At 43.3% G+C, this 25,873-nt stretch overlaps 1 protein-coding gene and 1 long non-coding RNA gene across 3 annotated transcripts; one reads left to right on the forward strand and one right to left on the reverse strand.

Annotated features, from left to right (window-relative positions):
- Positions 1-98: 98 nt before the first annotated feature.
- On the reverse strand, positions 99-21,646 carry IDH3A (isocitrate dehydrogenase (NAD(+)) 3 catalytic subunit alpha). Of its 2 annotated transcripts, none has more exons than XM_055277586.2 (11): positions 21,510-21,646; positions 15,627-15,689; positions 13,268-13,351; positions 10,726-10,840; positions 9,161-9,348; positions 8,564-8,697; positions 7,328-7,430; positions 7,157-7,221; positions 5,426-5,510; positions 4,195-4,347; positions 99-1,552 (listed from the first exon to the last, which is right to left on the reverse strand). In XM_055277586.2, exons 1-11 carry the CDS (start codon positions 21,534-21,536, stop codon positions 1,469-1,471), a joined length of 1,101 nt encoding a protein of 366 aa, XP_055133561.1. In that variant the 5' UTR covers positions 21,537-21,646; the 3' UTR covers positions 99-1,468. The 2 variants fall into 2 exon arrangements, with proteins under 2 accessions (XP_055133561.1, XP_055133562.1); XM_055277587.2 differs by having other exon boundaries at positions 9,161-9,243; positions 21,510-21,643.
- An 87-nt stretch (positions 21,647-21,733) lies between these two features.
- Positions 21,734-25,873, forward strand: LOC134736775 (uncharacterized). Its single transcript, XR_010121020.1, has 2 exons — positions 21,734-21,832; positions 23,907-25,873. It is a non-coding gene; the product is annotated as an uncharacterized lncRNA (long non-coding RNA).

A 25,873-nucleotide genomic window follows, 5' to 3' on the forward strand; every position in this document is an offset into this window, starting at 1 on the left:
TTCCACTCTGAATCCGGGAAGCAGCCATTCTCAGTAGCAAGCTGAGCCAAAATGACCGAAGGCATCTGAACAGGAAACAGGTAGAGAAAGCAAACATCTCAGTTTTGGAATTCTTTATTACTTTGAACCCAAGAGTCACTGATTGATAGCCACAGGTTTGCAATGTTACACAAGGGCCAGCCAAAGGAGGCCATGAGTTGTCTTTGGTTGTGGGGCCAGAGGGTAACTGTTCATGAAAATAGGAGTGTCTGAAGATTAAGAAAATCATGCTGCAGCAGAGGAGAAGGGAGAGGAAGGCAGGAAGGGAAAGGAGATGCCTGAGGGTCAAAAGCTGAGCCCAAGCCTAAGCCCAACCTCAAGCTCAAGCCCCAGCATGGCACAATTTTGTGAATTCACTCAGGCTGAGTCGCCTCCAGTCTTTGGAATGTCATCTTATACTGGTACTGCTGAGGCAGAGGGCAGTAATTGGTGCTTTGGGATAGGAGAAGGGGCAGTTGCTGAAATACAAAATAAATAGCATCCCAAGTTCCTCAGTTGCAGCCAAAATACATATGTTCAGGCCTTTCGGCAGTATCACCCCCAGAACTACCAGCTGTAGTGTGGTCCATTCTCAGATAGCAACATGCAAGACTAAGTTTACAATACACTCAGCCCTTCTGGCTTAAGATCAGGGGCTCAGAGGCTGTGACAACTCATGATGCTGAAAATGTATCCAATGAAAACAAAGTACTAGCTCTCTGCTTTATTAAACGCTCTTGGAAAGAATATTAAATCTCAAGACAAAATAATTGAACACACAATACATTTGTGTCTTTGTATCCAATATATTACCTTTGTCTTATTAACAAAAATTATATCTCTCATTATATATTTCTTGGATCTGAAGTTTTTATTCATATTCAGTAATTTCTGTAAAGGACAAATCTGTCTCTATTTTCCGTATCATTTAGAAATATACCACATTCACTCTTTTTGATGTGAACTTTCCCAGGAAAATTCTCTTGTGCCCATTTAGTTTTAGAAGAGTGTCATTTTGTGCTATTACGTCAATATCCTGTTTTATTTCCATTATGTTTTTCAAAAACCAAAGAAAATAAGGTTTTTCTTAAAAAGTTAGACATTTTCTCTTGTTAATTCTGTATCCTGATATTTACAGCTGAAGAGAAACTATTTTAAGTGTAAAATGGTTTAGAATAGCAAATGATACAGTCCACTCAGAGTTTACAAAAAAATCATTTACCAGGTAGACACTTAATAAATAAAACAAGCACTTGGAAAAAGTTCTTTGAAAACAGACCTAGGGACATCCACCTGCATCTTTTGCACAGATTTTGTTAAGAAAAGGCCAGATCTAAAAATGTACTGTCAAGAAGCAAGCAAACCAATGCATACATACATAGGTATTCTAAACAGAGGTTTATGTGGTGTCCATTTAGAGTGACTGATGTAAATACCAGTTGTAGAAGTGTTAATCTAAATCTTTTACTCGGCGACAGATTTCCTCTGTGAAGTCTGAGCATTTTGCATTGCCTCCCAAATCTTTTGTCAAGCTCTGAGAAAAGGAAAAAGCAAAAATAAAAGATGTATCTGCAAACTAAACTAAACCAAGGAGATTTTAAAGCCCTCAGTGAGATGTCACCTGGGCAAGTTACTTGGCTGCTCTTTCATTTAGTTCCTCATTTCAAAGTAAGGAACCACTCCACCACCATCTACCCAGCCCAGGAGGATCGGGATCCAATCTCATAGTGTATATAACAGCACTCTGCAAAGAATAAGGTGTTCTTGATGCAAAGGGAGGCAGGGAGCTTTACCAAAATTTTCCCTTTGTTCACACAATAGACCCTAATACAGATTAGTTGGTCATGGATATTTAAATAAAAGCAAATCTAAACAAGAAGTTTCATAAAAATCCTTGGGAAATATGTCTCAGGAATAGACCTGAGACATATTTTGATCCATTTTTGTTTTTATTACTATTATTATTTTTTGAGATGGAGTGTCACTCTGTTGCCCAGGCTGGAGTGCAGTGGCACGATCCCAGCTCACCACAACCTCTGCCTCCTGGGTTCAACGATTCTCCTGCCTCAGCCTCCTGAATAGCTGGGATTACAAGTGCATGCCACCATACCCAACTAATTTTTGTATCTGATCTATTTTTGGAGGCTGGGAAACAAATACGAAGGAAATATTTAAATCACTAACTCTTTTTTTTTTTTTTTTTTAAAGGGATGGGGTCTCACTCACTATGTGGCCCAGGCTGGTCTTAAACTCAGAAGCTAAGGTGATCCTCCTGCCTCAGCCTATAGCTGCAACTACAGGCATGCACCACCACACCTGCCTAAATCATTAACTCTTAAACCTCCCTCTTTAGGAAAGAAAGCCTCCCACACAACCAATCTGGTTCTACCAGCTTATCCTTTCTTTCCTGCATACGGACCCCAATATGTTTAATTCTCTTTATCTTTCCATCCTACACAATAAAAGGGCCCACTGTGTAATTCAGGCATCTCTCTACTGGGCTGTAGATTATAACTTCCCAAATATAACTTTAAAGAATAAGAAAATCATATGACCTCCAATGTGACTATCAGGCTGTTAAAAACAAGCCTGAATTTCTTGTATTTTGGCCACACGATGTAATTTCAAATTACAGAATTTTTTTAAAACAAGGGACCAATTTTGAAGATACTACACTAAGTGAAATAAGCCAGACTCAAAGGACAAATACTGTATGATTCCACTTACATGAGGTACCTAGAGTAGTCAAATTCATAGAGACAGGAAGCAGAATGGCGGGTGTCAGAGGATGGGAGGGGGGAGAGAAAGTTACTGTTTAACGGGTGCAGAGTCTCAGTTTGAGAAAATGAAACTGGTCTGGAAATGACTGATGGTGATGGTTACATTACAATGTGAATGTACTTAACATTATTGAACTGTATACCTAAATATGGCTAAAATGGCAAATTTTATGTTATGCATATTTTTCACAATTTTTGTTAAAAAGGACCTCAAATTAGGGATGAGTCTTCAAGTGCATTATCTCCTCTAACTTCGGAATAGCCCGCCACACTTCTTCCGCAGGCCACAGTTGCTTACGGAGGCAGTGGAGCTTGTTGGGTAAGACCCAGACTGCGTGTTAATACCAACTTGGTCATTTAGGAGCTGTAAAACCTTGGACAAATTATTTAATCTCTCTACCTCAGTTTCCTCATCTATAAAATGGAATTATAGCATCTACTTCAAAGAGTTATAGAAAAACTTTGCTGAGATGATATATAAAGAACTTAAAAGTTGCATAAGTATTCAATTAATATTAGTTATTACTTTTATAAAACTTCTGTATTGCTTTTGTATTACAGATGCACACAGTGTAACATATAAGACTACTGTATTACAGGCACATCTGCATTTGTATCTGCCACTAGATTCCCAGCTCTTTGAGGCTCAGCATCTTACCCTATTCATCATTTTATTCTTCACACCTTATAAGGTACACTCAATAGACGTTTGTTGTCAAGAGGAAAAAGTTGTCTATAAAAATCAATGAACTTGGCCGGGTGCGGTGGCTCATGCCTGTAATCCCAGCACTTTGGGAGGCTGGGGCAGGAGGATCACTTGAGGTCAGGAATTCGAGACCAGCCTGGCCAGCATGGTGAAACCCCATCTCTACAAAAAATACAAAAATGAGCTGGGTGTGGTGGCACACGCCTATAATCCTAGCTACTAGGGAGGCTGAGGCAGGAGAATTGCTTGAACCCGGGAGGTGGAGGTTGCAGTGAGCCAAGATTATGACACTGCACCCCAGCCTGGGTGACACAGCAAGACTCTGTCTCAAAAAAAAAAAAAAAAAAAAAATCATTGAACTTGGCCAAGGTCACACAGCTAACAATAGGATAATTGGGCATGCACCTGATGCTGCCTCCCAAACCACTGACCTTTCCACTGTACACTGATGTCTCTACATCAGTGCTTCTTAACTTTTTTTGGATGAAATCTCTAGATCCTCACCTCAGAAAATGTACACATGTGCACACATACCCCGTTCAATCTGGGACCCACATTAAGAATCCTTGTTCAACATCAAATGCTTGGGCCCGCTTGAGAACTATTATCTGTCACTGTCCCTTTCACTCAGATAAAATACATGGAAGCAATGCATTTTACCCAGCACAAGTAAATCAAGATTCCTGTTACCTTTCCGTCCTTAATTGTAGCAAAACACGCGGCCTCAATTCTTGCAGCATGGTCAAAAAGTCCCATGTGGCGCAGCATCATCACAGCACTGAGCAGGAGGGCTGTGGGATTCGCCATGTCCTTGCCTGCAATGTCTGGAGCCGTCCCATGAACCTACACATTGGGAAAAGTAGCATCATCAAGGGAGAGACAAGAACTGACAGTCCTCTTCTGGGGAAGCTGGAGTCTTAACCATCTTTCCTCAGCAATACAAAATATGCACTGAAAAATACTGCGTGCAATTCATCCGATACGTACTGAAGAAATAAAGTCTGGGTTGGGTGTGATAGCTCACACCTGTAATTGCAACACTTTGATAGGCCAAGGCAGGAGGATCACTTGAGGCCAGGAGTTCAAGACCAGCCTGGGCAACATAATGAGACCCCATTTCTACAAAAAAATTAGAAATTAGCCAGGCATGGTGGTGCCTGACTACAGTGCCAGCTACTTGGGAGGCTGAGGCAGGAGGATTGCTTAAGCCTAGCAGTTCAAGCCTGCAGTGAGCTATGATCACACCAGTGTACTCCAGCCTGGGTGACAGAACAAGGCCCCAACTCAAAAATAAATAAATAAATAAATAAATAAAGACTTGGAGAAATAAAGAGCTAAAGTAATTTTTTTAAGTATAAAAATATGGACCAACAATCTTTTTCTGTCAATTTTTGGTAAAATATTTTAAGGAAGGATACATAATAAATATCCGGAGGGAAATGAAGAGATAAACCAAACATATATATATATATATACACCCAAACATATATATAAAAACAAACACAGGCTGGGTGCAATGTCTCACACCTGTAATCCCAGCACTTTGGGAGGCCAAGGCGGATGGATCATCTGAGATCAGGAGTTCAAGAACAGTCTGGCCAACATGGTGAAACCCCATCTCTACTAAAATACAAAAATTAGCCAGATGTGGTGGCTCACACCTGTAATCTCAGCTACTTCAGAGGCTGAGGCAGGAGAATCACTTGTACCTGGGAGGCAGAGGTTGCAGTGAGCCAAGATCGCGCCACTGCACTCCAGCCTGGGTGACGGAGCGAGACTCCGTCTCAAGAAAAAAAAAAAAAGCATCATTTTGTTTTGACAATTTGAAAAACTGGAGTTAAAGTATACTTATAGAGATAACTCCTCCTGAGTTCACATGCTGTTCTGACCTGAGTTCTGTTTCAGGTGTCAGGGTCCTTACCGACTCAAAAATTGCAACCCCATTGGCTCCAATGTTGCCACTTGGTGTCACACCGAGACCTCCGATCAATCCTGCACACAGGTCACTAGGGGAAGAAAAGCATTTCAAAGAACGTTTTTAAAAATAAAACATCTCACCTAGCACCCAGATTTTAGTTTTTAATTATCATTCTCCACTAAAAGGAACTAGCGTTCCTTGGATAAATGACTGATTCCACGGCTAAGGTTAGGAAAATACAGATGAGCCTCAAGCATCTTACTGTGTCAGAAAACAAGGCAAGGCTCAAAGAACGAAGGGCCGTGTCTAAAGGACACAGGAGACATGGTGAAGGGACCCCCACCAGCCAAGTTAGGACAACCTAGGCATCAATATTCAGGATTATGATGATGGATATGTCACTGAATAAAACAGAAAACCATGTCCACAGCTGGGCTCAGTGGCTCACACCTGTAATCCCAGCACTTTGGGAGGCCAAGGTGGGCAGATCACTTGAGGTCAGGAGTTCGAGACCAGCCTGGCCAACATGGCGAAACCCCATCCCTACTAAAAATACAAAAATTAGCCAGGTGTGGTGGTGTGCACCTGTAATAATACCAACTACTCAGGGGGCTGAGGCAGGAGAATCACTTGAACCCGGGAGGTGGAGGTTGCAGTGAGCCAAGATCGCACCACTGCACTCCAGCCTGAGAGACAGAGCAAGACTCTATCACAAAAAAAAAAAAAAAAAAAAAAAAAAAAAGAAAGAAAAAGAAAACCACGTCCATATTGACAGATAAACAAGAAGGAAAAGCATTCTTACAGTAGCGTGCCAACTCATAAATACAGAAAAAATAGCCTTAGAAAATCACCATTTGACGCCTGGCACGGTGGCTCACGCCTGTAATCCCAGCACTTTGGGAGGCCAAGGCAGGCGGATCACGAGGTCAGGAGATCGAGACCATCCTGACTAACACGGTGAAACCCTGTCTCTACTAAAAATACAAAAAATTAGCCAGGCATGGTGGAAGGCGCCTGTAGTCCCAGCTAGTCAGGAGGCTGAGGCAGGAGAATGGCGTGAACCCAGTGAGCGGAGATTGCACGACTGCACTCCAGCCTGGGCGACACAGCAAGACTCTGCTTCAAAAAAAAAGAAAGAAAAAGAAAATCACCATTTGGCCAACATCTTATGTCTGTGTGTGTGTGTGGGAGAGAGAGAGAGAGAGAGAGAGAGAAGCACAGACAAAGAAGGAGAGGAGGAAGAGGAAGGGAGGAAGGAGGAAGGGAGGGAAAATGGGAAGGAGTAATAAAGTAAATGTGATAAAATGCTGACATCTGGGGAATGTGGAATCTGGGTGCTGAGTACAAGGGAATTCTCTGTACCATTCTTATAACTTTTCTGTAAGTCTGAAATTATGTCAAAGTTACCAAAAAATAGTAACAATGACCACCCACCTACCTAGCTATACATAACAAAACCTTGAAATCAATCAATCAAACATTTAAAAACTGGGAAGAATGAGCTAATAATGATTAGGGAGAAAGAGCCCAGCGATGATTTGGCAAATAAATGAAGGAACAAGCCACCCAACATGTAATCATTCATATCACAACGTGAATTGTTAGAATTCGATTCATATGTTATAACAAATACTCTCTTTTATAATACTCAATTGAAAATGTTAAGCCATAATTATTTTAGGATGTTTATAAGTAAATCATAGGCTAAAATAAAAAGGTTGCGGCCAGACTCACCTAAGGATGTCTCCATACAAATTTGGCATAACAAGAACATCAAATTGGGAAGGATCTTGTACCATCTACAAGGAATACATTTGTGCATTTAGTAATCAAAATCTGCATCCCCACAACACACAGACACTATTCACCATAAAAAGTAGCAGGTAAGTGTGAATATATACTTACATTCAAACATACTGTATCAAGGTACATCTCATTAAATTTAATATCTTTACAGTTTTCTGCAACTTCCCTGCATTTTTGTAGAAAAAGCCCATCTGACATCCGCCTGTATTTAATCAAATAAAAACTGCTGAAAAAAAAGTCTTACAGAAAGAAAAGAATCAAATCAAAGAAGTAAAGTAAGTTCAAGAAATTTAAGTTCCAGAAGCCAAGCTATCTGATCTCAATTACAATAAAATTATTTCTTAGGTAGTTAATAAAATATAAGCTGAAAATGTTTTAGGATCCTTCTGAAAGTATAAAAGAGTAAAAATGTAAAATAGTTTGATCATAATAGAGAAGACTATATTCTTATAGTGTTATCTAACAAGAATGAAGAAATATCCACTAATATTATTAAAATTGCTTTAAAAGGTTAACATAATAAATTAAATAGTTTTACTATTTTGCGTGTTCAATGCTTTTCTTAGGTTAGGAAAACTGTTAATATATTCAGAGGACTTTAACAGCCTCTGGATGAGAATTTAAATTGCCAGAGTAACACATCAGGTATTGTTAGCACTACTTTAAGCCTCCCACTATTCCACTTCTAAAACGTATGCTATGTGGCCTCTGCTGATGGCCACAGCATCTGGGGACCCAGAGGCTCCAATTTCCTTTCCTGATAACCCTCAGTCCCTCCTTGAGCTTCCAGGACCTGAATCACCATCCCCTCCTCATTTGCTCCTGTCATTCGCCCAGGGAGGCACAGTAAACAGGGGACTCCAGGCTGGGCGCAGAGGCTCACGCCTGTAATCCTAGCACTTTGGGAGCCCAAGGCGAGCGGATCACTTAAGGTCAGGAGTTTGAGACTAGCCTGGCCAACATGGTGAAACCCCATCTCCACTGAAAATACAAAAATTAGCCGGGCATGGTGGCATGTGCCTGTAGTCCCAGTTACTCGGGAAGCTGAGGCAGGAGAATTGCTGGAACCCGGGAAGCGGAGGTTGCGGTGAGCCAAGATCGCGCCACTGCACTCCAGCCTGGGCAACAGAAAGAGACTCCGTCTCAAAAAAAAAAAAAAGAGGAGAAAAGAGGTGACTCTGACAGAAGAGAGATGCCGGATCTTTGCATTGTTACAAGGTTCTTTTTCAAAGATATTAGGAATCAAGGAGCAAGCTGAAGAGGAGAAAGGAAAGCCCTGTCACTGCTCTCCCACAACAAAGCAAGACGGGGTGCTGGCCCCCTCAAGGAGCTCACATGATGTTGGCTTTGTGCACCGCCGTGACGTTGCTCCGGTGGTTGTTCCGGGCATACTCAAAGGCAAACTCAGCAATGCGCTTGCTCGCCCCCTCGGTGATGAGCTTGATACTCTGCACGACTCCATCAACAATCTGCAAGACAGGAAGTCCCGCCTCACTGGAAAGAGTGTGACAGCAACGCAGTGGGAGACAGAGGGTGGGGAGTAGACAGTAACATTTGTGGCAGGCCTGCACAGTGCCAGCTAGCATGACTAATCACACACTGCTATGTCAATGGGGTTCATGCTAACTCCAGCCCTAAGAGGTAAACATTATGAGCCCCACTGCACAGATGAAGAAAACTGAGATGCAGAGACAGTCATCTGCGGAAGAGCATAACTGCGAAGTGGGGGATTCAAAATTCAGAGGGCATATTCCCAAGCTTGTGACCTGAACCACCATGCCTTACATCTGTTTGAGTACTGTCAGCCAGACACCCAGCACCAAGACAAACACCCACAACTCCTCACAGAGATAAAGCAGATCTGTCTCTGGGGTCCCAGATGCACAGAAAGCAGTCCAAGCAGGAATAAAAAAGAATCTGGAGTGAACATACCACATGCTCAATTCCACTGTATTCTCCTTCTGTGTTCTCTCGAATGGTCACAATATTTACGTCGGTGTAAGGGGTTTTATAGCCTTCAATAGAGACACATGGTCGGACATTCGCGTAAAGGTCAAATGTTTTGCGCAGCAGTAAATTCATAGATGGGTGACCAGCTGCTATTGGGGTCTTTAAAGGGCCTGTTATACAGAAGAAAACCCAGATGACACTAGAAGGCATCCTGGTCTCACGTGTGACCTACTAACCCACCTCGGCTACCTTGTGAAATGTGTTCTGCCGCTAATTCACTCTCTACCTGAGATTCAAACAAAGGAGGAAAACTTCCTCATGGGAGCTTTCTGGAACATTAACTGCATTTCTTATCTTAAGAACTTCCTGAGGATCAAGCATTGTAATCATGTGCTTGACATGATATAATCCTTATCATCATCCTGTACAACAGCAACTCTGTTACTGTCATTTAAAAATGAAGAAAAAAGAAAAAATAAACTAAGAATAAAAAATTTGCCCAAGCCTTCTAGCCAGTAAGTAGCAGAGATGAGATTCAATGTTGGTTCTGTCTGTGGTTTTAAAGCCTATGCTTGCTCAGGCCTACAGTCTCAGGCCTGTAATCCCAACACTTTGGGAAGCCAAGACAGGCAGATCACTTGAGGTCAGAGTCCAAGACCAGCCTGGCCAACATGGGGAAACCCTGTCTCTACTAAAAATACAAAAATCAGCTGGGCGTTGTGGTGCGTGCCTGTAATCCCAGCTACTTGGGAGGCTGAGGCAGGAGAATAGCTTGAACCCGGGAGGCGGAGGTTGTAGTGAGCCGAGATCATGCCACTGCACTCCAGCCCGGGCGACAGAGCAAGACTCTCAAAAAATATAAAAATAAAGCCTATGCTGAATTTAAATCTACCACATGTTAGTATTTTTGAATCATGACCTTAAACATGTATTAATTAAAATAATGATAAAAATGTAGGCCAGGCACAGTGGCTCAGTTAGGCCTGTAATCCCAGCACTTTGGGAGACAGAGGCAGAAGGATTGCTTGAGCTTAGGTATTCCAGATCAGCCTGGGAAACATAGTGAGACCCCATCTCTACAAAAAACTTTTTTAAAAATTAGTTGGGCATGGTAGCACACCTGTAGTCCTAGCTACTCGGGCGGCTGAGGTGGGAGGATTGCTTGAGCTCAGGAGGTCAAGGCTGCAGTGAGCTGTGATCACACCACTGCACTCCAGCCTGGGCGACAGAGCGAGACTCTGTCACAAAAAAATAATTAAAGTAAATAAATATACAAATGTAAAAATTAAGCAAAAGATATACATAGTTGAAGATTAAATAGAGATACTGTTATTTGGCATCATCCAGTAATACTTTAATGTTTTTACTGGGGGAAAAAAATGTCCCAAATGAATAAAACATCTTACTATGAGTAGTTACTTCATAAAAGAATGGCTTTACCTTCACAGATGGCCAGGCCTTATTCAGTTTAAATGCATAAATTTTCAAAACTGTGTAACCCCCGTAGCGGAAATCTGTAAAAACCCCCGTCTCTACTTCAGTGCTACCTTTCAAGCCCATCTTGTTCTTATCCATGGACTCTTTAGCCTCTGAAGGGATCATCCACTTTCCTCCAGGTCCTTGAATGGCAGTGACGTTCCGCTCCTCCCACTGAATAGGCGCCTAGATGCCACATCACAGAGCACAGTGAGCTGGAGAGACTTAAAGGAAACTGACATTCGTACTGCAATGATGAACAAACTTTTTCAACTTTGTTTTTGAGATAAGTCCTGCTCTTTCGCCTAGGCTAGAGTGCAGTGGCACGATCTTGGCTCAGTGTAACCTCTGCCTCCCAGGTTCTAGCGATTCTCTTGCCTCAGCCTCCTGAGTAGCTGGGATTACAGGCACGTGCCACCACACCCAGCTAATTTTTTTGTATTTTTTTTGTAGAGACAGGGTCTCACCATGTTGGCCAGGCTGGTCTCGAACTACTGACCTCAGGTGATCTGCCCACTTCAGCCTCCCAAAGTGCTGGGATTACAGACGTGAGCTACCGCGCCCAGCCCTTTTTCAACTTTGGATGCGACCGCTAAAAACAGTAAAGGTCCAGAAAGTTCCTGGCATGCAAGAAGTGATGTCATTCTCTAGCAGGCCCAGAGGGATTCTCTACATTATCTGTGCCCAGTCATCACTCCCAGCTACCACCTGCCCACTTATTTTTTTTCACAAGGGCTCTTGTGGCTATAATTAGAATATCATAAGTAGCAGAGGAATATGGTTCACAGAAACATTATATAGTACTGATACATGGATGAAACTTAAAAACATCATGCTAAGTGAAAGAAGCCAATCATAAAAGACCGTATATTATAAGATTCTATTTACATGAAATGTCCCAAATAGGCAAACCTACAGATACAGAAAGTAGATGAGCGGTTGGGTACCTAGGATGGGCGAAGAAAAAGGGGGAGGGGGTAGGGAGGGAGAGAGACGAAATGGGGAGTGACTGCATAGGGTATGGGATTTCTTTTTTGGTGAGGAAAATGGTCCAAAATTAGACTGTGGTGATGGTTGCATAACTCTGTGAATGTACTAAAAACCACTGGATTGAAAGGTACACTTTAAAAGGATGAATTAGGCCCGGCGTGGTGGCTCACGCCTGTAATCCCTGCACTTTGGGATGCCAAGGTGGGTGGATCACCTGAGGTCAGGAGTTCCAGCCCAGCCTGGCCAACACGGTGGAACCCCGCCTCTACTAAAAATACAAAAATTAGCTGGGCGTGGTGGCGGGCACCTGTAATCCCAGCTACTCAGGAAGCTGAGGCAGGAGAATAGCTTGAACCTGGGAGACGGAGGTTGCAGTGAGCCAAGATCACGCCATTGCACTCCAGCCTGTGCAACAAGAATGAAACAATGTCTCAAAACAAATGAAACATAAAAATAAAAAATAAATAAAAGGATGAATTATATCTCCATAAAGCTGTTTTTAAAAAACAATATTACATTGTTTAAAATATAGGCCAGGCCCGGTGCAGAGGCCAAGGTGGGCAGATCACCTGAGGTCAGGAGTTTGAGACCAGCCTGACCAATATGATGAAACCCTGTCTCTACTAAAAATACAAAAATTAGCCAGGCGTGGTGGCATGCGCCTGTAATCCCAGCTACTTGGGAGGTTGAGACAGGAGAATCGCTTGAACCCGGGAGGCAGAGGTTGCAGTGAGCCAAGATTGCTCCATTGCACTTCAGCCTGGGCAACAAGAGCAAAACTCTATCTCAAAAAAAAAAAAAACTATATATATGTATGTATTACATAACCTATGAATGTACCAGTTGAAGGTATAAACAAACATCCCTTTCTCTCTACCTACATCCTTCATGTGTGTACAGCTAGCACACTGAACACGTCCTAGGACAGAAGCTCAGTCAGACACGGTGCTGGTCACAAGCAGCCTACAGCTGGATCCACTTACAGAATTTTTAAATTATCTACCTGTATCAAAGGCTCAGCTGTTAGAAGTAATAACACTCCATTCTTGATAACACATCAGAAATTTTATTTTAAAGAGATTATTTCAAAAGCGCCTATATAAATTTTTGAAACAGCAATTCTAGTCTTATTTTACTTTATTTTATTTTTTGCAAAAAGGTGGGTGATTTGGCAGGGCTTAAAAGATCTTAAACCCAAGCAGGACTTAAAGATCCACAAATACTGCAGTACTACTTTGATTACATATAACTGATGCCAATGAAGGAGTTTAAACTATCAACAACAGGAGCAGCCAGCCAGGTGCGGTGGCTCACGCCTATAATCCAAGCACTTTGGGAGGTGAAGGTGGGAGGATCGCTTGAGCCCCAGAGTTCAAGACCAGCCTGGGGAGTAGAGTGAGACCTTGTCTCTAAATTTAAAAAAAAAAAAAAAAAGAAAGAAATAATGGCAGTAGCAAACACTGAGACACACACTGTTAAAGTGACAATCTGTGGAGACTAACAACAGACCTTACTAAATTTCATAGAAATGGGTACAATGCATCCTAAAAGTTCACAGAATCCAACTGGCTAAGAAAACTTTTCAGTGAATCATCATTAAATGTATTTTTTAAGCCCACTTACTTTGGCAGCATCAAAAATCTTCATAACTGCAGCTGAAATTTCTGGGCCAATACCATCTCCTGGAATTAAAGTTACTGTCTGAACCTGAACATAAGAAATCATCAAAGAAGACAGTAAGAATTTTTGTTTTTGAAGGCTTAAAAAAGAATATTTTGACAGAGAAATCTACTTTATGAGATGTCTCAGGAAGATTCAAATGCTGTTAAGAAAACAAACATACCTCCCCCAGGGTCATCAAAGGGGAGGCGGGAATCAACAGACCAGAGACTCTGCAATCCTACTCTTTACCTGAGTTCAGAGGTTTTAAAAAGAACCCAAATGATACTCTTTACATAAAACGAAAATAAATTAAACTACCAAGTAGATTTCCTAATTGATATTTCTTTTCAGACAAGCTGTAAAGAGACCAATTAATTCAAACCTTTAAAACGAAAGACAACAACAACAAAAATTTAACAATGTTCTCTCACTAAAATTTAGAGGGTTTCTCATGAAGGCAAGTGTTTTCCTTTCCTTTCCATTGTGATCCTGGAAAGCTTCTCACGCAACTTCTTCAGTCTTGCAAAAACACTTTCAGACACATTTCCAAAATATTACTGAGGTCTGTTTTGGTACTCAGGGAAAATCAGACTTTTTATCAAGAGAGCTTCCATTTTTTTCTTAGTTCCTCTATAAAACTGTCTGCTTAAATCTAAGAGTAATCTACATAAGCTTGGCAAAGTTGATCTGCAACCAAAAAGAATAGTATATGTCACCATACCTGCAAAGCCTGAGTCACACTTAGAATGACAATTATTGTTTTTATAATGTAACAGCAATGATTTATTCTGAGGCTTCAGGCAAAACGAAGCCAGCATTTCAAACGCAGAAATAAAAATATGTAAGGGAGAAGATCAGCACCTCTTTTTCCATTTGGGAACCATATATTTTATCATCTTGGGACTTTACCCCACCTAGGGGCTTGGCTTTTCTTCAATTCTAGTTGTTTGAACTGCATTTTTAAAAAGTCACTAATTCAAGTTTCCTTGGTCCTTTGCCTTCCAATGATGTCTGCCCAGATACGTGGACTAATTATTTCTGATTAGTTTCTGTACAACTGAAGAAACATTTTTATTTTTTTCATTTTTCTAATTTTCAATTTTTATTTGTTAGAGATGAGGACTCACTATGTTGCCAGGCAGGAGCGCAGTGGCTACTCACAGGTGTGATCACAGCTCACTGCAGCCTCGAACTCCTGGCCTTAAGCAAGTCTCCCACCTCAGTCTTAGCCAGGGCTAAGGCTCATACCAGTATTCTCGGGTTGAAGAAATCTTTAAAAAAATTAATATATCCTCTTATTTCTTCAAAAATAACCTCCTCCATCAAGCTAATTTTTTTTTTCAAATAAATAGCCTGAAAATTAAATAATAGCAGAAAGCAATGATCATCTTATTAGCTTTCAGAATGCGTTTGAAATGCTAGCATGGCTATCCTTGAGCTTGAAGTGCAAGCCCCATCCTGCATTTCTGGCATAAGCAGAGCCAAAAGAACGCTTTGGCTACTTCTTCCTGTTCTCCCAACATGTAATAATAAATGTCATCAAGTCACCAGAAAATCTACTTTTCTTCCACAATACAGAAAGTAAATGGAGGAAAAAATGTACTATGGTCTTATAAATCTTTCACGGCATAGATGTTATATGGGAGTATAGGAATTATGAAATCCAAATCAGATTCCATAAAAGGCAGGGTGGGGATAAAAACAAATAGGAAGTTACTGACCCACAGTCTTAGAATGTTCTAAAAATGTGGTATCAGCTTTTAAAGCACTGAAATCTGATGCTGGGAATTCTAAAAGCAGCAGATTTAATGAACAATAGATGATCTACTACTGTGATGGTCTACAAAGCCTATATAAGGAAAGTATAAGCCTACAAGGCTTATAGACGTTCGAGGCATTCCTAATTGGCACTCGATCTACTGGGTTTAGGGAAGCTCATAAAATAAAAATGCAAAGCAGGTTTTGAAGCTTCTCAACAATTTTCTCTCAACTTGTACTAGTTTTGAAAAAAGCTGTCTCACCAAAACGAGATTGTGAAATAAAATAACAGGCTCAAGAGTACTTTCTATTTTTAACAAGGCTCCCTCAAGATATTAATGTGACAAACTTACATAGCCAGCTGTAAGATAATTCTTTCAAATGTGCAAGTAACCTAACAGATTTGTGCATGTCAGCCAATAATTTCAGCATACATTATAAATATGGCCAACTTTCCCTAATTCTAAATGAACGGAGATAAAATGCTATATAATAAATATTTTAGAGCATGTTTCTTGAGAAACTTCTAAAAGGAAAAAATAAAAGACATAATTATACTCACACCACCAGTAAAACCTCTGGTCACCTGTTTTGGGTTGTGGAATGCCCCCAGCAGCCGAGAGACCTATATTAATATCAACAGAGAAATATCACACACAGAATTAAACCACATACAGTAAACAAGAGTGAGGAAGTCCTGATGGTTGGTAATGCTGCAACTTGGCACAGATATATTCAGTAGCTTCCCAGGAATACAAATCTCATGTATTAGCTCAATGTGGCAGGCTATCTCAGATTTGAAAGCCTAAATACTCAGATTTTTACTTTAGATTGAGAACTTAAGTACTGTATATTTTCAAAGTCAATTTAACGAATATAAGTTGTCAAAAGATGTTGAAGGTAGAATAAAACTACTTTTTCAGCTCAAACATACAGATTTTTCTCAGATGAATGGATCATTTTGTGCCAACATTCTTGACCATTAGGTCAATTTAGGGGTAACATATATTCTAAGAAAACTACCATTAATTTTAGAGCCAGGATGTTCCTCATGAAATTCAGAGCACAACTCACGTATTTCTTGTTGTTGTTTTAGGCTTTTTGAGATGGGGTCTCCCTAGGTTGCCCAGGATGGAGTGCAGTGACTATTCAAAGGCACAATCATAACTCACCGCAGCCTCCAACTCCTGGGCTCAAGTGACCCTCTTGCCTCAGCCTCCTGAGTAGGTGGGATTACACGTGTGCACCACGACACCTGGCAACTTGCTTATTTCATAAGTGGAGACGCTGGTCCCAAAGAAAAGGATTTGCCTAAGGTCACACAGCGAATAATCGGCAAAATGGAAACCCACATACAGGTCTTCTGACTCCTGGTCCAGTGCTCCTTCAATTATACATTATATCTATTCTGCGAATATTAAGAAATTACACTTTATAGTAAAATCTAAGAAAGTTTATTTAATACCATCTGATGCCCATGCCATACAGAATAAAGATTTTAAATAAGTTATTGCTTCTTCTGATAATATAGGTAATGTGGTCATTACTGTCAGTTTGCTGGGACTAGGAAAAGATACAAAAAATAAAAGTTACCCAGTAATCCCACCACACCAAGATATTACCACTGCTACATGTTTTTTTTTTCTCTCTCCAATTAACATTATCATATACCAGAAATATAAATTTTAAAGGTTTATTATAAACTTTAATAACTTAGTCCTTGAGAACTGGTACAAAGTCATACTACATTATTATAAACAATATAAAAAAAGAATCTGGGTAGACAGACCAAATATATTAAAATGCATTAAATTTTTTTTTTTTGAGACAGAGTTTCACTCTTGTTGCCCAGGCTGGAGTGCAATGGTGCAATCTCGGCTCCCTGCAACCACCACCTCCTGGGTTTGCCTCAGCCTCCCGAAAGTAGCTGGGATTACAGGCATGCACCACCACGCCCGGCTAATCTTTTTGTATTTTTAGTAGAGACAGGGTTTCTCCATGTTGGCCAGGCTGGTCTCAAACTCCTGACCTCAGGTGATCCACCAGCCTTGGACACCGAAAGTGCTGGGATTACAGGCATGAGCCACCGCACCCGGCTGCATTAAATTTTTTAAAAAGTAACTTTTTCTCCTGCTAGATACATGGGCAAGACACATTTGTTATATCCTAGCTTGATATGTTTTTCTGGGGTCTGAACCTTTGCTGAAATATTTACTGGCATGTAACAACCAACAGCCAAGAAAGGTATGAATGAATTTTATTCTCTAATCTTCTGGTATCTATAGTCATGACTCTGCACTGAAAATAAGACAGGGCCAAATCCAAAAGAATGCCAAAACCATTGGCCAAAATGTTAATCCTACGGCATGATTCATCCACCAGCGAGTGGGCTATTGGAAGGGAGGCCATTTAAAGGCTACTTTGTGACAAGAAAATTGACATGTGTCCTTTCTTCTCTCCCTGAACAAAAAAGAAGGAAAAGACATTCACACAAAACTCATGTCCTTGTGACAGAAGACCCAACCAACCAGCCTGGGCAACAAAGTGAGAACCTGTCTCTACAAAATTAGCCAGGTATGGTGGTGCACACCAATGGTCTCAGCTACGTGGGAGGCTAAGTCGGCTTGAGCTCAGGACTGCTTGAGCCCAGGAGTTTGAGGCTTCTGTGAGCTACGATTATGCCACTGCATTCCAGCCTAGGTAACGGACAAAAAAAAAAGAAAGAAAGAATGAAAAAGACCCGACCCAAACAACTGATTTTAAAATGTAAACCCATCCTACCTGCATATGCTGGGGGCAGCAATGTAAACCCAGGAGTGTAAGGATTTGTGTTTTGTTCACTGTTGTAGCTAGTGTCTAGAACAGTCCCTGGCTCATAGAAGGTATTCAATCATTTAAAAAAACAAACAAAGAAACAAACAAAACTGAGTGCAGCCTCAGTCACATCTTATCTGAAGAGTTTCCAACCCAACAAGTAGCCTTAATACTTGCAATGATCTTCTTTAATGACCAGTCTTTTCCATGTTTGTCATCTCTCTTGCATGATCTTAGAATAAAGTAGTACTGTACCTAAGTCATCACAACCACCCAGAACTTTAAGTAAAATAAAATTTTCCAAAGCACCATTTAAAGGTTACTTTGTGACAAGCAGAGCATAAAACTGACATGAGGCCGGGTGCGATGGCTCACGCCTGTAATCCCAGCACTTTTTGGGAGGCTGAGGCAGGCAGATCACCTGAGGTCAGGAGTTCAAGACCAGCCTGACCAACATGGAGAAACTCTGTCTCTACTAAAAATACAAAATTAGCCAGGCGTGGTGGCACATGCCTGTAATCCCAGCTACTCAGGAGGCTGAGGGAGGAGAATCACTTGAACCCGGGAGGCAGAGGTTGTGGTGAGCCAAGATCGCACCATTGCACTCCAGCCTGGGTGACAAGAACGAAACTCCATCTCAAAAAAAAAAAAAAAAAAAAAAAGGCCGGGCGCAGTGGCTCATGCTTGTAATCCCAGCACTTTGGGAGGCCGAGGTGAGTGGATCACCTGAGGTCAGGAGTTCAAGACCAGCCTGGCCAATGTGGTGAAACCCTGTCTCTACTAAAAATACAAAAATCAGCCGGGTGTGATGGTGGGTGCCTGTAATCCTAGCTACTTGGGAGGCTCAGGCAGGAGAATTGCTTGAACCCAAGAGGTGGAGGCTGCAGTGAGCCAAGATCTCACCATTCCACTCTAGCCTGGGCAACAGGAGCGAAACTGTATCCAAAAAAAAAAAAAAAAAAAAAAATTGACATCAGTCCTTTCTCCTCTCCCAGCCCAAAAAAGAGGGAAAAGACATTCACACAAAACTAGCTTATGTCTCTGTGACAGAAGACCTGCCCAATCAGCCCAGACAACAGAGTGAGACCCCCACCTCTACAAAAAAATTTTAAATATTAGCCAGGTATGGTAGGGCACACACCAGTAGTCCCAGCTACATGAAAGGCTGAGATGGCAGGACGTCTACTTTATAGAATACTCATATGCATATATATATGCATACACATATATATATGCGTATATATATACACATATATACGCATAGATATAGATATATATCTCACATCATTTTATTTATATAAAACCTGTAGAGATAGGCATTAGTGGCACTTTTCAGATGAGGAAACTAAGGCCAGGTTCATGAAGCCTGGACCAAAACCCTGAACTTTGGACTTCAGGTCGTGGGCCATCTTAATCCACAACTCATTTCCTTTTTAACTTAAAAACATGTAAATAGTGTTGTACACGGGTTCTGAGATGGGTTTTTAAAAAAAAAATCTTTTTTTTTTGAGACAGAGTCTGCTGTTACCCAGGTAGGAGCATGGTCTCCTCTCACCGCAGCCTCCACCTCCTGGGTTCAAGTGACTCTCCTGCCTCAGACTCCCGAGTAGCTGGGATTTCAGGCATGTGCCAGCACACCCAGCAAATTTTTGTATTTTTAATAGAGATGGGGTTTCGCCATGTTGGCCAGGCTGGTCTTGAACTCCCGACCTCAAGTGATCCGCCCGCTTTGGCCTCCCAAAGTGCTAGAATTACAGGCATGAGCCATCATGCCTGGCCACAAACAATCTTAAATGGAAACTCAACAGAGGAACTGCCCTGATTGAAACCGACATCCAGCTCAGCACCTCCACCATCCTGGGGTCAGCCTCTGAGCCACCTTCTGCTCCAATCCCTAAAGTGAGAAGCTGGCCCAGAAGTCAAATGACTCTGCCAAAGGTCACACAGGGAGTGCATGTCAGAGAACCTCATCTTCTGACTCCACAACCCAACACTTTCTGAATACCTACTATGAGAGTTTTTTCATGCAGATCACACTAAAGGCAAAACAAATTTACCAGCACAATCATTATCAAGTGTTGCTTTAGTGCCTCACTGTGAAGGCAAATGTACCTACCAAGATGAATTGGGTGTTAAATGTAAGTTCAGAGATTAAAGGACTGAGTTCAGTTTTCACAGTGACACAGAAGTTGCTTTACTTTTAGGAGCAAATGTGACATAAGAGTTATCATCACAAGCAAATCTGGGTCTGAAGAGGGTGACAAAGTAGAATCTAGTTATTGAACAAAAAAAAACCAGTTAATGATGCCCATGAAAACCACTGTCTTCTAAGACACTAAGAAAGCTTCAGATTTTTGTGTTCCTTCTGTACATACCAAGTGCTTTCACATACATTATTTTACATAATACTCAAATACTCTGTGATGTAAGTATAGATATTCACAGATGGGCATATTAAGGCTTAGAGATGTTTAGTAATTTGCTTAGGGTCACACAGCCAATCAGTGGCATTGCTAGGATTTAAATCTGAGACTCCTAAATTCCAGTACAGAGATCTTTTCCTTAAATAACAGTGCATCTCTGGACCTCTCTTTAAACCGAAAAAAGGGGAGAAAAGTAGTATCAAACTTATAGAAAAACGTTAAATTGTTTATAGATTTCGGGACCACCCTTTCATAGCAACAGGAGACTTGAGGCCTGATGGCCTGTACCCATCATTTGCTATGTGACCTTGGGAAATGGGAATCAAGACACCTAGGTTCCTCTCCCAGCTCTGACACCGACCTCCTGTGTGACCTTGAGCAAATTCTTCTTCAGGCACAGGTTAGTTCCATTGAGAAGCTACGGAACTTCATAGATGATCTGAAACCCTTTCCAGCTCTGGCATCTGAGCTGCCAAGGAGAGCTAAAGCGTTCCAGATTGCAGGATTCCCACCAACGAAAGGTAAAAGGAAGGCTCTGCTGGTCTCTCTCTCCGAAGGTTCAGACAGTAATTCCAAGGTGTAAGATGCCCTATGTCCTATGAAGGGGAAATAGCTACAAGAGCACTAGAGGTCTGACTGGGAAGAGCGCCAAAGGGAAAACAATCTGATAGGGAAAAGGGCCCCAGGATTCTCTCACCTGGCAAAACCTCCCAAGCTCAACGCCAGTGCCCGTGGCACCTGCGGTTCCCCGGCCAAGGGCCGCGCAGACAGCGGATGAGAGGTCTGGGCGGTGCTGAGGGGATCAGTCCGGCAGCAGGGCCGCAGCCGGGGAAGCGGCCCGGATGGCGGAGCCGGGACAGAGGCTCCCGTGACCTTGCCCGGCTCGGCGCGAAGCCTGGGCTCTGGCCGGGACGGATGCGGGTGACGGCAGCCGGGTCTCGGCCGGAGCAGGGCCGGCGCCCCCCGCCTTGACCTTAACGCCGTCCCCGCCTCTGCGCTGCTGACCCGGCCCGGGGCGGCCCATACACTGCAAGCCGGCCACGGAGCGCGGGGCACGGGCGACCAGGACCGGCTCCCAAGCTGTCCCCGCGGGCCGCCACCGCCTCCCTGTCTGGCCCGCGCGCCCGCCCACACCCGGCACGCGACCGGCTCTCCTGCCAGCTCTCGCGGCCAGCCTGCCTGCCACACGCCGGCCTGCCAGCGCTCACCTTGGAGATCCACGCGGGCCCAGCCATCGCTTCCCCTCCTGGCTCCGCAGCTGCAGCTGCAGCAGCAGTGCGCAAGCGCCCACCCCACGCTCGGAGCCGGCCCCTGCACGGCCACGCCCCCTGAACGCCCCGCCCCCGAGACCGCCTCAGGATTGCTTCGCGCTCGCTCGCTGCCCCGCCCCTGGACATTTCGCTGGCCAATCGCCGGGCTCGTCTCTCTGTGACTGGCCCGGCTGAGCGCCAGGCGCACCCGGAAACTGCGGGGCCGGGATCTCCGGGAAAGCTTCCTCCTCCCCTCCCTAGTTCATTGACTCGCCGTTAAGGTAAGACGTTTGTTCCACACCTACTAGGTGCTGATTAATCTTCTAGGATCTTGGGGATATAGCGCTCCTCATACAGTTTACAATCCCATGGAGAAAGACACATAATTTTCTTATTCCACAAATTTTGATTTTTTTTTTTTTTTGAGACCGGGTCTCGCTCTGTCGCCCAGGCTGGAGTGCAGTAGCGCAAACAGGTTCACTACAAAGCCTCGACCTCTTGGGATCAAGTAATTACTAAGCCCAGCCCAACTTTTTTTTTTTTCTTTTCTTTTTTTTTTTCGTAGAGATGGGGCCTCGCTATGTTGCTCAGGCTGGTCTCGAACTCCAGAGTTCAAGCGATCTGCTTGCCCCAGGCTCACAAAGTGAGCCACTGCAACTGGCCGAATTTTATTTTTTACCAGCTTTATTGAAGTGTAATTTATATATCATAACATTTACTCACTGTTAAGTGTACAGTTTGATGATTTTTAGTAAATGTAAACAGTTGCACAACCATCACCACAATCCAGTTTTTGAGCATATGAAAATGTTCCTTGTGTCCGTTTATAGTCAATCCCGCTCCTGTCCTCAATCCCAGGCAACTACTAATCTGTCTATTTAGCTCAACAAATATTTCTGAGGGTCAACTAGATGCCAGGCACTGTTTCAAGTGCTGGGGCTTAGTGTCCAGTAGGAAAGACAGGCATCAATCAAGTGTCACACACGTATGTCATTAAAACTGTTGTGCCAAGAAGCAAAAGAGCAAGGAGCTATGGCAAGGCAAAATCAGGCGACCTGATTCAAACCTAACCTGGAGGTCAGGGAATGCTTCTCTGAAGAAATAACATCCATACTCACCTTTCCCCTTGTCCTCTCCCTGTCCATCACAAACTCCTGAGTTCCTGCTAATGGCCAGGCCTCTAGCTGGGTGCCAGGGGAGGTCAGGTGTTTAAACCAGGTCTCTGCTACCCTACCCTGGGAAGGGTTCTATCCAGAGAGGAGCTGCCCACCCACCCAGAGAGGTGATGAGTGCAGTAGAGAAGTGATCCCAAGGGCTTTTATGACCTAAATAATAAACTGCAGCTAAGTCTGTGGCCTTGTCAGGAAGGAGGGCTTTTATCAACCCCTTTTCATTGGGACCCTTCCCCTCATCAGGCCCTGGTAGTCCCATCCTGAAGTGTTCTCCCACAGTTCCTCCATCCCCAATGTCACCCCTGTTCCTTCAGGCCAGACCACCTCAGGCGCAGGCTCTTACAACAGCCTCTTCACCTGCCAACCTGCCCTCCCCTTCAGGCACAGCTCTGACCAGGGCTCGCCCCGGCTCTGAAACCTCCTGGCTCTCCCTTGCACTCTCCTCTCACACCACTGTCTTTTTTCAGCCTGATTTCCCACCACTCCTTCCAGCCCCAAAGACCTGGAGCACCTGCCAACTAGGACTGCTGGCCAGCCCCCAAATGCTTCCCATATTTTACCTCTCCATGCCTATGGTCATGCCATTCCCTCAGCCTCAATGCCCTCTTGCCCCACTTCTATTGGCTGAAATTCTAGCTCCTTGTCAAGACTCAGCTTACATGTTGGGAAGTAGTAAAAGTTGTAAAAGCCCCCAAGACCCACAAATGTGTCCCCCTCTCCCTACTCAGAGCCCTCTAGCACTTGGCTCCCACCTCTCCTGGGAAACATCACATTCTCTTCTGCTGTGTGCCGTTGAGAAGATAGGCTTTGGGCCAGTTGTGGTGGCTCACGCCTGTAATCCCAGCACTTTGGGTGGCCAACGCAGGTGGATCACTTGAAGTCGGGAGTTGGAGACCAGCCTGGCCAACATGGCGAAACCCTGTCTCTACTAAAAATACAAAAATTAGTTGGGCGTGTTGGCACATGCCTATAATCCCAGTGACTCAGGAGACTGAGGCATCAGAATCACTTGAACCCACGAGGCAGAGGTTGCAGCGAGCTGAGATCATGCCACTGCACTCCAGTCTGGGTGACAGAGCGAGACTCTGTCTCAAAAAAATAAAATAGAGAGAGAGAGAGAGAAGATATGCCTTAAGTCCAGAGATAATCTTGATGATCTCTTATGACTTTGTTTCTGGAACAGAGACTGGTACACAAGGAATACTTGCTGCTCAGTGATTGTGAAATAAACATTGACTGACTTTGTCCAATCTTCATTTAATCTTCACAACAACCCTATGAGAAAACTGAAGTACAGCTAGTAAGTGATGATGCTGGCATTCACACTAGGAAGCTTCCTAAGTACTAAGGCAGTTCTCCTAACTGCTGAACTTCCTCTGAGGGCCAGTCCAATCTACAAAGGCTTCCCAAGCCAGTCTCTAGCAAGTGCACTGTGAGAACAAAAAATGAACAAGACCCACTCCTACCCTCCAGATCTAGCGAAGGAGAAACTCAGAAGACTCAGATGGAAGTTGGGGGGTGATCAAAGAAGATTCCACAATGGAGATGGCATTTGAGTCAGTCCTTGAAGAGGTAAAATGTCAGCAGCTGGAGGGACATGCAGGAAACAGAAATGACCTCACCTTGAGCTGAGATCTGTTCCCGGAGTCAGCCCTTGGCTCCAGAAGCCCCAGTCACCATTCCTCGAACATGTTCTAGAGTTCCTCCAAGATGCAGGTCACTCTCCTCTGGAAAAGCCCTTTTTCCTTGTCCCTTGCACTGTGTAGTGCCCAGAGATACCATCAGCAAAGTATGTTTGGACAAGACGGTGGGAAAACTTTGCCACTCAGGAGAAGAATCTAGAAAGTGCACCCTTACCTGTAACAACAAGCACTATCCAATCCAGGTGTGCTTCACTCTAAGGAAAAAAAAAGATTTTAAAATCAAGAGGCCAGGTGCGGTGGCTCACTCCTGTAATCCCAGCACTTTGGGAGGCCGAGGCAGGTGGATCGCCTGAGGTCAGGAGTTTGAGACCAGCCTGGCCAATATGGTGAAACCCCATCTCTACCAAAAGTAACAAAAATTAGCCAGGCGTGGTGGTGTGCATCTGTAGTCCCAGCTACTCAGGACGCTGAGGCAGGAGAATCACTTGAACCTGGGAGGCGGAGATTGCAGTGATCCAAGATCGCGCCACTGCACTCCAACCTGGGTGACAGAGCGAGACTCTGTCTCAAATAAGTAAATAAATAATAAAATCAAGATAGCAATTTTTAAGTGAATAAATCAGCAAAACAGAATATAAATTATTCACATACCAAATGTTTATTTTTTGTTACAAAAGAAACATTCATTTCAACAGTTTTACTACTTTATTTAAAATATTATTTTCATTAAAGATATGATTGGCAAAGGGTTCATCCCTATCTCTAAGTTAGGAAAAGATCCAACAAATTGGTAAAGAAGGTATTAGGACTTTAGTAAATAAATGGGAAAAGGGGACTGGGCACGGTGGCTCACGCCTGTAATCCCAGCACTTTGGGAGGCAGAGATGGGTGGATCACGAGGTCCGGAGTTCAAGACCAGCCTGGCCAAGATGGTGAAAGCCTGTCTCTACTGAAAATACAAAAAATTAGCCGGGCATGGTGGCGGGCACCTGTAATCCCAGCTACAAAGGAGGCTGAGGCAGAGAACTGCTTGAACCCGGGAGGCGGAGGTTGCAGTGAGCCGAGATCGTGCCACTGCACTCCAGCCTGGGCGACAGAGCAAGACTCCATCTCAAACAAAACAAAACAAAAAACATAGGCCGGGCATGGTGGCTCATTCCTGTAATCCCAGCACTTTTGGAGGCCGAGGCGGGCAGATCACAAAGTCAGGAGGTCAAGACCAGCCTGGTTAACATAGTAAAACCCCCTCTCTACTAAAATACAAAAATTAGCCAGGCATGGTGGTGCACACCTGTAGTCCCAGTTACTGGGGAGCCTGAGGCAGGAGAATCACTTGAACCTGGAAGGTGGAAGTTGCAGTGAGGCGAGATCACACCACTGCACTCCAGCCTTGGGTGACTGAGTAAGACTCCGTCTCGGGGAAATAAAACAGAACAAAATGGGAAAAGGACCTGAATAATCAATTCACAGCCAAAGAAACTTTTAAATAAATGTTCAACCTTAACAA

The sequence above is a fragment of the Symphalangus syndactylus genome, chromosome 5 (assembly GCF_028878055.3).
Source record: "Symphalangus syndactylus isolate Jambi chromosome 5, NHGRI_mSymSyn1-v2.1_pri, whole genome shotgun sequence".
Taxonomy (NCBI): domain Eukaryota; kingdom Metazoa; phylum Chordata; class Mammalia; order Primates; family Hylobatidae; genus Symphalangus; species Symphalangus syndactylus.

What these genes read in the sequence shown, in the direction of transcription:
- IDH3A (XM_055277586.2), bottom strand. Translation starts at nt 21,536, where the DNA reads ATGGCTGGGCCCGCGTGGATCTCCAAG. An exon ending in CCAGAGGTTTTACTGGTGGT is followed by an intron (nt 13,352 to 15,626) that starts GTGAGTATAATT and finishes TCTTATGTTCAG; the next exon opens with GTTCAGACAGTAACTTTAAT. An exon ending in TTGTATGGAGACATCCTTAG is followed by an intron (nt 5,511 to 7,156) that starts GTGAGTCTGGCC and finishes TTCTTCCCCTAG; the next exon opens with TGACCTGTGTGCAGGATTGA.